The following is a 13,833-nucleotide window of genomic DNA, read 5'->3' on the forward strand; positions in this document are numbered from 1 at the left end:
TGGACAGTGGGAGCCTTTTTCCTCAGATGGTGATGTCTAGCACGAGGGGACATAGCTTTAAATTGAGGGGAGATAGATATAAGACAGATGTCAGAGGCAGGTTCTTTACTCAGAGAGTAGTAAGGGCGTGGAATGCCCTGCCTGCAACAGTAGTGGACTCGCTAACACTAAGGGCATTCAAATGGTCATTGGATGGACATATGGACGATAAGGGACAGGTCGGCGCAACATGGAGGGCGGAAGGGCCTGTACTGCGCTGTAATGTTCTATGTGACTTCTACGAGCAGCATAGTTTACTAGAAATTGTTTCAGAGCTCATGTTGAAGTATGACTTTTTGTTTTATTGGGCTCAATCCTGAATTAATGCTAAAAATATGAAAAGAGTTTGTCAGTGTGATGCAATATTGTAGATATAATCATCAAAATAATTACAAGAGCATTTTCCTGTTACAAACGCTCCCCATTTGTTCAGCTGTAGCTGTACATTGTATTGAACACCACCAGCAGCTTAAATTTGTACATTATTCTTCATGTATAGATAGACATGTTGGACAAACAAGAAAGTGAACTCCCAAGCAAGAGGGAAAGGTAGAAATAAAAAGGGGGGATGCAAAGCACGATGAATGAGAAGTATTTTCAGGAGATCTTTGAAAGAGAAATAAATTGGGTAGTGAGTTCAGGGGAACAGCGAGTGACTTGGGAATGATGGTTAAACCTATGGTTGAAGAACATTGGGTACAACGTTGGTTTCTGTGACGTAGGATGGAGGGAAAGGCCAACAGGTGGTTTGAAAGTGAGAACAGCTTTGAAAGCAATTAGCTGATCTGGGAAGATATGCACCTGATGAAGGAGCAGCGCTCTGAAAGCTTGTGATTTCAAATTAACCTGTTGGACTTTAACCTGGTGTTGTGAGACTTCTTACAGAGATATGGACCGAGGAGTTATGAATATGTCACAGTAACTTTGTTATGTTCTGGTGTTTTTACCTTTATTCTATAGGTAAGCAACTCAGGAGCTGGCAAAGAACTATCTATTTCTGATACCGAACCTTCAGAAACATGGACAGAAAATGGAACGTTTAACTTGTCAGGAGGTCATACGCCACAGACAGATGCCTCGGATGGTATGGTGAATTTCTGCTATCATAGAACATGAACATACAGTGCAGAAGGAGGCCATTCGGCCCATCGAGTCTGCACCGACCCACTTAAGCCCTCACTTCCTCCCTATCCCCGTAACCCAATAACCCCTTCTAACTTTTTTTGGTCACTAAGGGCAATTTATCATGGCCAATCCACCTAACCTGCACGTCTTTGGATTGTGGGAGGAAACCGGAGCACCCGAGGATATACATATAAGGAACATATTTTTATACACATTTTTAGCAAATATTCTGGAGATGAGACGTTGCCACAAACTTCAGGGAAATATTTTGCCTTTGGAGACATTTTCTATGGGAATTTGCTGTAAAGTGTTAAAGGGTAGAGCAAAAACATGCTCATTTAAGGGTTTGTATATATTAGGAACACCAGTGTCTTGGGAACGGCAAGTTCACAATTGCACGTACAGATGACCAACCAGACAATAATTGAGTTAATTGGCTAGACCAAATCAACCTGTTGCTGGAGAATTATTGTGACAAGCTGCACGGCGAAATTGTATATTGGCAGGTTGGCTATTTGATCTCCTTGTGCTTGTTGAATCCTAAGGAAGGCTGTTCTGATGGTAGTGTGTTATTGATGATATTTGCTTAAAAAGTTGAATCCTGAGTGAATTCAAGTGTTTTAAATCATGGTACTTTTATCTACAGTCCATCATTCACTGGGGAAAAATCCGTCCACTTCATAATTTCCTTTCTTAGAATTAGATGTTCTCCTCCTCTCCTAGTACATGCCATCTCAGATGCACAACCATCAACAATTTAAAGACCTATTAAGGCCATTAAAAGTCCAATTAACAGAAATTTTATGTTGTGCGTGCTTTTTTATGCTGTGTGTTCTCATCGCGTAGGGGAAACATTTTTTGTATATCCTCATCCAAATGCGGGATAAAGTGTGATAAAAGGAATAGTTGCAGTTTCTCTGTCAAAGTGATAGAGTTCATAGCTGTGTTAGTATTGCGTTAGCTTGAGTTCCTTAGTTGTTGTTTAACATTTTAAGTAGGACTTTCAGCATTTCAGAACCTCCCTGGAATATTTTCATGAGGATTGGAGGACAATGTTCTGGCATTTGCAAGGCACTGATCCTCTGCTTCTGATCGAATGGCAATAGTCTACTCTGCTGGTGGGATCTAATCTGAAGAGGAATAGATGGGTAGGAGAGGCAAAGTGAGCATAGGCAGTACCCCCAGCAGAGACTTGTAAGGAGAGAGGCACAGGCTCTGTTTTTGGTGCAGGTTCAGCAGGGAGGCCAAGGTTGAGGGGATGTCAAAGACCCCACCACCCAGGTGCTTCAGTATACAGGCAGCGCAACCAATGACCTGCAAATGTCTGAGGTCTGGTGCTATAGGAGACTACGCCTCTCCAGGGACTCGGTGACATCCCTTTGTGAAATGATAGGTCCTGAAATTGTATCCAGCTGGGTGGCTGATCACCCCATGCAGGTAGCATTAAAGATTACAGAGGCCCTCAGCTTCCAAGCCTCCGGTTAATTTAAGGGTTCAGTGGGGAATTTGTGTGACACCTCCAGTCAGCCGCGCACAGTTATGTCAAGCTACTGAGCGATGTCATCTTCAGACACACCCACACTTTCATCCACTACTGGACAGATGAGGGCAGCAACACCCATAAGGTGTAAGTGGTTAGACCTGTTGCTTCACAGCACCAGGGACCCAGGTTTGAATCCCGGCTTGGGTCACTGACTGTGCAGAGTCTGCGCGTTCTCCTCGTGTCTGCGTGGGTTTCTTCTGGGTGCTCCAGCTCACTCCCACAAGTCCCGAAAGACGTGCTTGTTCGGTGCATTGGACATTCTGAATTATTACGGGATCTTGAACACTCCAGGGGTATGTCATGGGTGATATTATTTGCACTTATTGCTTTCAATTTTCTGATATTTTTTGGCACATTTTAATAAGTCACATAAACATGTTCCTGAATTCAATGGGCGGTTTGGCAACATGCTTTTTACATTGGCCAGATGTTGCACAGGCTTGTAAACTAAGGGTTTTGTGTGGTGCAGCCTTTCTGGGTTGGGTTCTCAAGGAAAGTTTTTTTTTTTTTTTAGGATCAGCATAAAGTTGATTTATTTGATTTTGAGGCAGAATATTAGCACACATAACCAGGCTGGATGTTATTAACATCAGCAGAAACAAACCTCAATGAACAAGGTTCAGTCCCTGACAGGATTAGCAGCAAAAATCCTTATGAACTTTCTGGTGTGTCAGGAGCGGGATGAATCACTGAATCTCATTCCACACTTGGAGCAGGTGAACAGCTTCACCCCAGTGTGAACTCACTGGTGAGCACTGAGTTTAGATGACAACCTGAACCCAGTCCCACAGCCAGAGCAGCTTTATGGTTTCAAGTCAATGTGAACACATGGATGAGACATCAGGGCCGGGATTCTCTGATGTCCACCTCCAGTCCCACGTGGAGTGCACCACGAATCGCCAGAGATGGCGGGACTTGCTGGTCCCCAGGCCTGCAGCAATTCTGCGGCCCAGATGGGCCGAAGTCCCGCGGACGTGAATCAAACATTCTTTAGAACGGCGTCAACCAGTCGTGCTGGCTAATGCCCGCTGACGCCAACGAAGGAGGAGGTAGGGGCCGGCACGGGGGACGGGAGAGATGTCGAGATGGCATGGCTGTGGCTGAGGGGGAGTGCCGTTGTCGGGTGGGGCAGTGTCGGGGGGAGGGCCGGGGGGGGGGGGGGGGAGGAGTGTCGGGGGAGGGGCAGGGGGGTATCGAGGCGGGGGGGGAGGGGTTTTGCGTGGCTAGGCGGCAGCTGGCAACAGTGTAGCCCATGGCACCTGTTTGTGGATGGGGGTATGTGCAATGATGCAACTTTGTCTACCCTCACCCCCTGCAGACTGTTATGTTTGGCCATCACCCAGCGATGTTGGCCAGCGTGGTAGGGGCCGCTGCCCTGCATGTAGCCCTATGAGAGCTGGAGCAGGGGCATGTCAGGGAGGCGGCGGAGGCTGCCGCAAAGGAACATGCCACAGAGGGGCAGGTGGCAGCCGCCCAGGAATAAGGGCCGCCCGCCCGACTGGAGGAGGAGGAGTCAGTGCCACGGTGATGGAGGCGCCCGATGAGGCCTCGTCTGTACCCCCCGGATAGGTCGTGTAGGAGGAGACTCCGGATGAGCCGGGGAACTGTCGCCCATATCTGCCGCCTGATGGCACACCTGGCACTACGTGGGACTGGGGGTGGACATCCTCCCCCGATGGCTTGACACGTGGCGGTCGCCTGAACTTTTATGCCACGGGGTCGTTCCAGTCGCCGAGTGGGGACCTCTCCGGCATTTCCCAGACGTCGGTGCACAGGTGCATCCGTGCAGTGATCGGCGGTACGACATCGCGGAATGGTACATTCAGTTCCCCATGGACCTCGCCCACCAGGATGCCCGGGCAGCAGGCTTTTCCGCGATGGCCAGGATTCCCATGGTCCAGGGTGTGATTGATGGAATGCATGTCGCTATGCGGCCACCATTGGATAACAGGGCCGTCCTCATGAATAGGAAGGGATCCTACTCCATGAACGTGCAGGTGGTCTGTGACCACCGGATGAAGATCCTACAGGTCTGCGCCCGGGACCCGGGCAGTGTACATGACGCTTTCATCCTGGCCCAATTGTTCGAGGGACGGAAGGCTGCCCAACGATACTGGCTGGGCCAGCGGGTACAGGAGGAGTTGATAGTCGCATGGTCCACTTGGGGGGGGCACGGATGGCACAGTACAGCACTACCGACCACCCTCACCCCACCCACTACTAACTACCCGCATGCACACCACCCCTCCATTACACATCCACCTATGGCACAACGGGTAGGGCTCACACGGTCGGCAGCGGAAGCGGGTCTATTGCATGGCTTGGTGCATGATCACAACCCGCTCTGCGATGAGCTCCGGGCTCTACATCGTTAGACAATGTCTGACTCATGGCCACAATACACCCTCCACCTGACTGGTCCCTGCATGCGGCTTGGACACTGCATCGCATGGCCCTGTCGTCTGGCTGGGGTGGCGCACAAGGAGGGGGGGGCGCACAAAACACTCACCGGAGTTCAACATCTCATCACCCCTCACACACACTGGCGCCCACTTCCCACCCCACCCCCACACGCATCGGATACACGTACCCAAGCCCCTATAACTAGTCTGTGCCCTGCACCCGTGCCAACTTTTTTGAATCGAGGTGGGAATTCGAAGCTGGGTGGGGAGGAAGTGCTTTTTATCCCTGGTAAGTAGTGTTTCTGTTTCTTTTCATTGGTATATTTATTTATTTTTTCTTTGTTGTTTTTTTTTGTTGAAATTGTAGTTGTTGAAGTTAACCGAAGGTTTAAGACATGGCAGGAGATCTCAGACCCGTGTCATGCTCCTCGTGTGCGATTTGGGAGCTCAGGGACACGTCCACTATCCCTGGCTCCTTCACGTGCAAGAAGTGTGTCCAGTTGCAGCTCCTGTTAGACCGCTTGACGGCTCTGGAGCTGCAGATGGACTCACTTTGGAGCATCCGCGATGCTGAGGACGTCGTGGATAGCACGTTCAGCGAGTTGGTCACACCGCAGGTGAAAGGTACTGAGGGAGATAGAAAATGGGTGACCAAAAGACAGAGCAAGAGTAGGAAGGCAGTCCTCTGCGGTCATCTCCCTGCAAAACAGATATACCGCTTTGGATACTGTTGAGGGAGATGGCTCACCAGGGGAAGGCAGCAGCAGCCAGGTTCATGGCACCGTGGCCGGCTCTGCTGCGAAGCTGGGCAGGAAGAAGAATGGCAGGCTATAGTGATAGGGGACTCAATTGTAAGGGGAATAGACAGGCGGTTCTGCAGACGCAATCGAGACTCCAGGATGGTATGTTGCCTCCCTGGTGCAAGGGTCAAGGATGTCTCAGAGCGGCTGCAGGACATTCTGGGGGGGGAGGGTGAACAGCCAGCTGTCGTGATCCACATAGGCACCAACGATATAGGTAAAAAACGGGACGAGGTCCTACAAGCTGAATTTAGGGAGCTAGGAGTTAAACTAAAAAGTAGAACATAGAACATAGAACAATACATCGCAGTACAGGCCCTTCGGCCCACGATGTTGCACCGAAACAAAAGCCATCTAACCTACACTATGCCATTATCATCCATATGTTTATCCAATAAACTTTTAAATGCTCTCAATGTTGGCGAGTTCACTACTGTAGCAGGTAGGGCATTCCACGGCCTCACTACTCTTTGCGTAAAGTACCTACCTCTGACCTCTGTCCTATATCTATTACCCCTCAGTTTAAAGTTATGTCCCCTCGTGCCAGCCATTTCCAACCGCGGGAGAAGGCTCTCACTGTCCACCCTATCCAACCCCCTGATCATTTTGTATGCCTCCTCTTAACCTTCTTCTCTCCAACGAAAACAACCTCAAGTCCATCAGCCTTTCCTCATAAGATTTTCCCTCCATACCAGGCAACATCCTGGTAAATCTCCTCTGCACCCGCTCCAAAGCCTCCACGTCCTTCCTATAATGCGGTGACCAGAACTGTACGCAATACTCCAAATGCGGCCGTACCAGAGTTCTGTACAGCTGCAACATGACCTCCCGACTCCGGAACTCAATCCCTCTACCAATAAAGGCCAACACTCCATAGGCCTTCTTCACAACCCTATCAACCTGGGTGGCAACTTTCAGGGATCTATGTACATGGACACCTAGATCCCTCTGCTCATCCACACTTTCAAGAACTTTACCATTAGCCAAATATTCCGCATTCCTGTTATTCCTTCCAAAGTGAATGACCTCACACTTCTCTACATTAAACTCCATTTGCCACCTCTCAGCCCAGCTCTGCAGCTTATCTATATCCCTCTGTAACCTGCTACATCCTTCCACACTATCGACAACACCACCGACTTTGGTATCGTCTGCAAATTTACTCACCCACCCTTCTGCGCCTTCCTCTAGGTCATTGATAAAAATGACAAACAGCAACGGCCCCAGAACAGATCCTTGTGGTACTCCACTTGTGACTGTACTCCATTCTGAACATTTCCCATCAACCACCACCCTCTGTCTTCTTTCAGCTAGCCAATTTCTGATCCACATCTCTAAATCACCCTCAATCCCCAGCCTCCATATTTTCTGCAATAGCCTACCGTGGGGAACCTTATCAAACGCTTTGCTGAAATCCATATACACCACATCAACTGCTCTACCCTCATCGACCTGTTCAGTCACCTTCTCAAAGAACTCAATAAGGTTTGTGAGGCATGACCTACCCTTCACAAAGCCATGCTGACTATCCCTGATCATATCATTCCTATCTAGATGATTATAAATCTTGTCTCTTATAATCCCCTCCAAGACTTTACCCACTACAGACGTGAGGCTCACCGGTCTATAGTTGCCGGGGTTGTCTCTGCTCCCCTTTTTGAACAAAGGGACCACATTTGCTGTCCTCCAGTCCTCTGGCACTATTCCTGTAGCCAATGATGACATAAAAATCAAAGCCAAAGGTCCAGCAATCTCTTCCCTGGCCTCCCAGAGAATCCTAGGATAAATCCCATCAGGTCCCGGGGACTTATCTATTTTCAGCCTGTCCAGAATTGCCAACACCTCTTCCCTACGTACCTCAATGCCATCTATTCTATTAGCCTGGGGCTCAGCATTCTCCTCCACAACATTATCTTTTTCCTGAGTGAATACTGACGAAAAATATTCATTTAGTATCTCGCCTATCTCTTCAGACTCCACACACAATTTCCCATCCCTGTCCTTGACTGGTCCTACTCTTTCCCTAGTCATTCGCTTATTCCTGACATACCTATAGAAAGCTTTTGGGATACCAATTACCAATACCAATCAAAGGTAGTAATCTCAGGATTGCTACCAGTGCCACGAGCTAGTCAGAGTAGGAATGTCAGGATAGAGAGGATGAATGCGTGGCTCGAGAGATGGTGCAAGAGGGAGGGATTCAAATTCCTGGGACATTGGAACCGGTTCTGGGGGAGGTGGGACCAGTACAAACCGGACGGTCTGCACCTGGGCAGGACTGGAACCGATGTCCTAGGGGGGGGTGTTTGCTAGAGCTGTTGGGGAGAATTTAAACTAATGTGGCAGGGGGATGGGAACCGATGCAGGAAGTTGGAAGGTAGTAAAACAGGGACAGAAATAAAAGGCAGTAAGGGGGAAAGTGTAAGGCAGAGAAGCCATAGTCAACAATCAAAAAGGGCGACAGTACAAGGTACAGTGACTAGGGGAGCTCAGTGAATAGGACCAGGAATACTAAAAGAAATAAAACGGGAAGTGAAAACATTAATGGTAAGCGACGCGGCAGGTTGTTACATGAAGATATGGGTTCAACGACAAGGAAAATTAGGAGAAAGGTTAAGAGGAAATTATTTAGTGGCCATTACTGAAACATGGTTAAAGGATGGTCACGACTGGGAGTTAAATATCTGAGGGTATCAAACTTTTCGGAAGGACAGAGTGGATGGTAAGGGAGGTGGTGTAGCTCTGTTATTTAAGGATGACATCCGGGCAACAGTAAGGGATGACATCGGTGCTATGGAGGATAAGGCTGAATCCATTTGGGTGGAAATCAGGAATAGTAAGGCGAAAAAGTCACTGATAGGAGTAGTCTATAGGCCACCAAATAGTAACATTATGGTGGGGCAGGCAATAAACAAAGAAATAACAGATGCATGTAGAAATGGTACAGCAGTTATCATGGGGGATTTTAATCTACATGTCGATTGGTTTAACCAGGTCGGTCAAGGCAGCCTTGAGGGGGAGTTTATAGAATGTATCCGCGATAGTTTCCTAGAACAGTATGTAATGGAACCTACGAATGAACAAGCGGTCCTAGATCTGGTCCTGTGTAATGAGACAGGATTGATTCAGGATCTTATAGTTAGGGATCCTCTCGGAAGGAGCAATCACAATATGGTGGAATTTAAAATACAGATGGAGGGTGAGAAGGTAAAATCAAGCACTAGTGTTTTGTGCTTAAACAAAGGAGATTACAATGGGATGAGAGAAGAACCACCTAAGGTAGACTGGGAGCAAAGACTTTATAGTGAAACAGTTGAGGAACAGTGGAGAACCTTCCAAGTGATTTTTCACAGTGCTCAGCAAAGGTTTATACCAACAAAAAGGAAGGGAAAAAGAGGGAAAATCGACCGTGGATATCTAAGGAAATAAGGGAGAGTATCAAATTGAAGGAAAAAACATACAAAGTAGCAAAGACTAGAGGACTGGGAAATCTTTAGGGGGCAACAGAAAGCTACTAAAAAAGCTATAAAGAAGAGTAAGATAGATTATGAGAGTAAACTTGCTCAGAATATAAAAACAGATAGTAAAAGTTTCTACAAATACATAAAACAAAAAAGAGTGGCTTAGGTAAATATTGGTCCTTTAGAGGATGAGAAGGGAGATTTAATAATGGGAGATGAGGAAATGGCTGAGGAACTGAACAGGTTTTTTGGGTCGGTCTTCACAGTGGAAGACACAAATAACATGCCAGTGACTGATGGAAATGAGGCTATGACAGGTGAGGACCTTGAGAGGATTGTTATCACCAAGGAGGTAGTGATGGGCAAGCTAATGGGGCTAAAGGTAGACAAGTCTCCTGGACCTGATGGAATGCATCCCAGAGTGCTAAAAGAGATGGCTAGGGAAATTGCAAATGCACTAGTGATAATTTACCAAAATTCACTAGACCCTGGGATGGTCCCGGCGGATTGGAAATTAGCAAACGTGACACCACTGTTTAAAAAAGGAGGTAGGCAGAAAGCGGGTAATTATAGGCCAGTGAGCTTAACATCGGTAGTAGGGAAGATGCTGGAATCTATCATCAAGGAAGAAATAGCGAGGCATCTGGATAGAAATTGTCCCATTGGGCAGACGCAGCATGGGTTCATAAAGGGCAGGTCGTGCCTAACTAATTTACTGGAATTTTTTGAGGACATTAACAGTGCGGTAGATAACGGGGAGCCAATGGATTTCCAGAAAGCCTTTGACAAGGTGCCACACAAAAGGTTGTTGCATAAGATAAAGATGCATGGCATTAAGGGGAAAGTAGTAGCACAGATAGAGGATTGGTTAATTAATAGAAAGCAAAGAGTGGGGATTAATGGGTGTTTCTCTGGTTGGCAATCTGTAGCTAGTGGTGTCCCTCAGGGATCAGTGTTGGGCCCACAACTGTTCACAATTTACATAGATGATTTGGAGTTGGGGACCAAGGGCAATGTGTCCAAGTTTGCAGACGACACTAAGATAAGTGGTAAAGCAAAAAGTGCAGAGGATACTGGAAGTCTGCAGAGGGATTTGGATAGGCTAAGTGAATGGGCTAGGGTCTGGCAGATGGAATACAATGTTGACAAATGTGAGGTTATCCATTTTGGTAGGAATAACAGCAAAAGGGATTATTATTTAAATGATAAAATATTAAAACATGCCGCTGTGCAGAGAGACCTGGGTGTGCTAGTGCATGAGTCGCAAAAGGTTGGTTTACAGGTGCAACAGGTGATTAAGAAGGCAAATGTAATTTTGTCCTTCATTGCTAGAGGGATGGAGTTTAAGACTAGGGAGATTCTGCTGCAATGGTATACGGTGTTAGTGAGGCCACATCTGGAGTATTGTGTTCAGTTTTGGTCTCCTTACTTGAGAAAGGACATACTGGCACTAGAGGGTGTGCAGAGGAGATTTACTAGGTTAATCCCAGAGCTGAAGGGGTTGGATTACGAGGAGAGGTTGAGTAGACTGGGACTGTACTCATTGGAATTTAGAAGGATGAGGGGGGATCTTATAGAAACATATAAGATTATGAAGGGAATAGATAGGATAGGTGCGGGCAGGTTGTTTCCACAGGCTGGTGAAAGCAGAACTAGGGGCATAGCCTCAAAATAAGGGGAAGTAGATTTAGGGCTGAGTTTAGGAGGAACGTCTTCACCCAAAGGGTTGTGAATCTATGGAATTCCTTGCCCAGTGAAGCAGTAGAGGCTCCTTCATTAAATGTTTTTAAGATAAAGATAGATAGTTTTTTGAAGAATAAAGGGATTAAGGGTTATGGTGTTCGGGCCGGAAAGTGGAGCTGAGTCCACAAAAGATCAGCCATGATCTCATTGAATGGTGGAGCAGGCTCGAGGGGCCAGATGGCCTACTCCTGCTCCTCGTTCTTATGTTCTTATAACTTACTCAGTGTCTACTTTTCTGGCCCTATGACTACGTCCAGGTGATTCCCCAGATGGTACAGCAGAACTGGAGGCGGACTGCTGTGACTCCTGCCCTGTGACTAGGGTTCCCTTTGGTGGTCGTTTCCTGGGGCTGCCTGGCCTGGACGGGCCAGGCTGTGCCTCGGGCGAGTGGACCAGGCTGTGCCTCGGGCGAGCGGGATGGTGTGCTGCCAGTCTGTTCTGCCCGTTTCCCACCGGATGCACCTGGGACGGGGAGGGGGGGAGTCCGAGGTGTTGCGGTGTCCCGGGACCTCCCCTGCAGTGGGACATTGAACGGGCCCCAGCACCTCCTCCCTCGGGGTGCTCGATGGCCCCCCGGGCTCTCCATGGGGCAGGGGTGCGAGCGGATTCAACACCTGAGGCACCCCTGGCAAATGGCGCTGCCAGTCCTTGAGGCCCACCCTGGTATCAAGCAGGGTCTGCAGGTTTGCAGCCATGGAGCTCAGGGAGTTGGCCATCCCTGCCTGGGTCTGTGCGACGCCGGCCAGCACCTGGGCAATGGCATTGATGCTCTCAGCCATGGCCTGCTGAGACTGGCCCACGGTGCTGAGCGCCGCTGCGAACTGCAGCTGGCTCTGGCTCATGGCTGCCTGTGAGAGGGCAGACATGTCCTGGGCCACGGCCCCCGCCTGCACAGAAAGCCCTAGGCCTTGCATACTGCCAGGCAGGGGGGTCTCACTTGGTGGCGCGCCCCCGATCGGCAACTTCCCGGTCCTCACGTCTGTCTGCGATGTCCAGTGCCCTCTGTTCATGCACGGTGAGGGGGTGCAATTCAGGTGGACCCCCTCCGGTCCTGGCACGCTCCCAGTTGTTATGGGCACGCTTCTCCTGGGGGGGGGGGCTCAAAAAGATCAGCAGTGTTAGGCGGACAGATACTTGCAGCCCAGCAGTTGTGTCTATGTTGGCATAGGTTCACAGGCTATCCTGCCAATGCAGCTGGCATGGGTGGGTGCAGCCATGTGGGTCACAGCTGGGGTTGTGCCACCCCTCATTGCAGAGGGGGGATGATACCACATGTGTGGGGGGTAGGGAGGTTGGTGCCATGGGCACAGTGCTAGGTACTCACCCTGGCTGCCCTGACTAGGTCGTTGAGCTTTTTGTGGCACTGGCTGCCTGTCCTGGGTGTGATGCCTGCAGCGCTGACTGCTGTACCCAGCTCCCTCCACAGACGCGGGCAGTGTTGGCTGCAACCCTGCGGCCGTGTCTGGGGTACAGAGCCTCCCTCCTCTGCTCCACGGCGTCCAGGAGCGCTTCGATGCCCCGGTCCTGGAACCTGGACGGCGGGCAGCCATCTTCCAGGGTTGACCTGTGTGTGTGCGGGTGGTTGACTGTGATGCGACGCAGCGTCGATTATGGCGCGCGCGTCTGTGACACCGTTCTGGGCCGCGCCGTTGCGCTTTCCTTGACGCCTGTGCTGGCCCCTTCCGTTGCGCAGAATAGCCGCACTTTTGGTCGGGTCGACGCCGGCATCGCTCGCTCCGGTTTTGACACCGGCGTCAACTCTTGGCCGCGATATCGGAGAATTCCGGCCCAGATTCCAGAAGCTTTTATAGCACTGCCCACAGTCTAGGCATTTGAAAGATCTCTCCCCAGTGTGAAGTCACTGGTGTCTCAGGAGATTGGGGGAGTCAATGAATCCTTTCCCACATTCGGTGTTCCCCTGTGTGACTGCGCTGATGAGTTTCCAACTCCAACGGGCGTCTGAATCTCTTCCCATAGTCCCCACATTTACATGGTATCTCCCCACTGTGACTGCGCTTTTGTCTCGACAGGCCAGATGCTTGACTGGAGCCTCGTCCATGCGCTCGGCATGTATACAGTTTCTCCCCTTCCATGTTCGAAATCCGATGATATTCAGGTTATGATAGTTTGGGCGGATTCATCATGTCCTGATGTACTGTTTGGTTTCAGTTTCCCGACTGCAAATCCTCCCCTTCTCATACTTGATTGCTCATTGCATCACCGTCTCTCCATCGCTAATACTCACACACCTAAGTTTGCAGACGACACAAAGGTTGGTGGAATTGCGGATAGCGATGAGGACTGTCAGAGGATACAGCGGGGTTTAGATTGTTTGGAGACTTGGGCGGAGAGATGGCAGATGGAGTTTAATCCGGGCAAATGTGAGGTAATGCATTTTGGAAGGTCTAATGCAGGTAGGGAATATACAGTGAATGGTAGAACCCTCAAGAGTATTGAAAGTCAAAGAGATCTAGGAGTACAGGTCATTGAAAGGGGCAACACAGGTGGAGAAGGTAGTCAAGAAGGCATACGGCATGCTTGCCTTCATTGGCCGGGGCATTGAGTATAAGAATTGGCAAGTCATGTTGCAGCTGTATTGAACCTTAGTTAGGCCACACTTGGAGTATAGTGTTCAATTCTGGTCGCCACACTACCAGAAGGATGTGGAGGCTTTAGAGAGGGTGCAGAAGAGATTTACCAGAATGTTGCCTGGTATGGAG

General features: G+C 49.2%; 1 protein-coding gene across 1 annotated transcript in view; it reads left to right on the top strand.

Annotated features, from left to right (window-relative positions):
- LOC140425367 (reticulophagy regulator 1-like) overlaps window positions 1-13,833 on the top strand; it is a 132,168-nt gene that overhangs the window by 99,060 nt on the left and 19,275 nt on the right. Inside the window, exon 6 of the mRNA XM_072509559.1 lies at window positions 1,000-1,123. Coding sequence (XP_072365660.1) covers window positions 1,000-1,123 — 124 coding nt within the window. The remainder of the gene's footprint in view (window positions 1-999; window positions 1,124-13,833) is intronic.

The sequence above is a fragment of the Scyliorhinus torazame genome, chromosome 6 (assembly GCF_047496885.1).
Source record: "Scyliorhinus torazame isolate Kashiwa2021f chromosome 6, sScyTor2.1, whole genome shotgun sequence".
Classification (NCBI taxonomy): domain Eukaryota; kingdom Metazoa; phylum Chordata; class Chondrichthyes; order Carcharhiniformes; family Scyliorhinidae; genus Scyliorhinus; species Scyliorhinus torazame.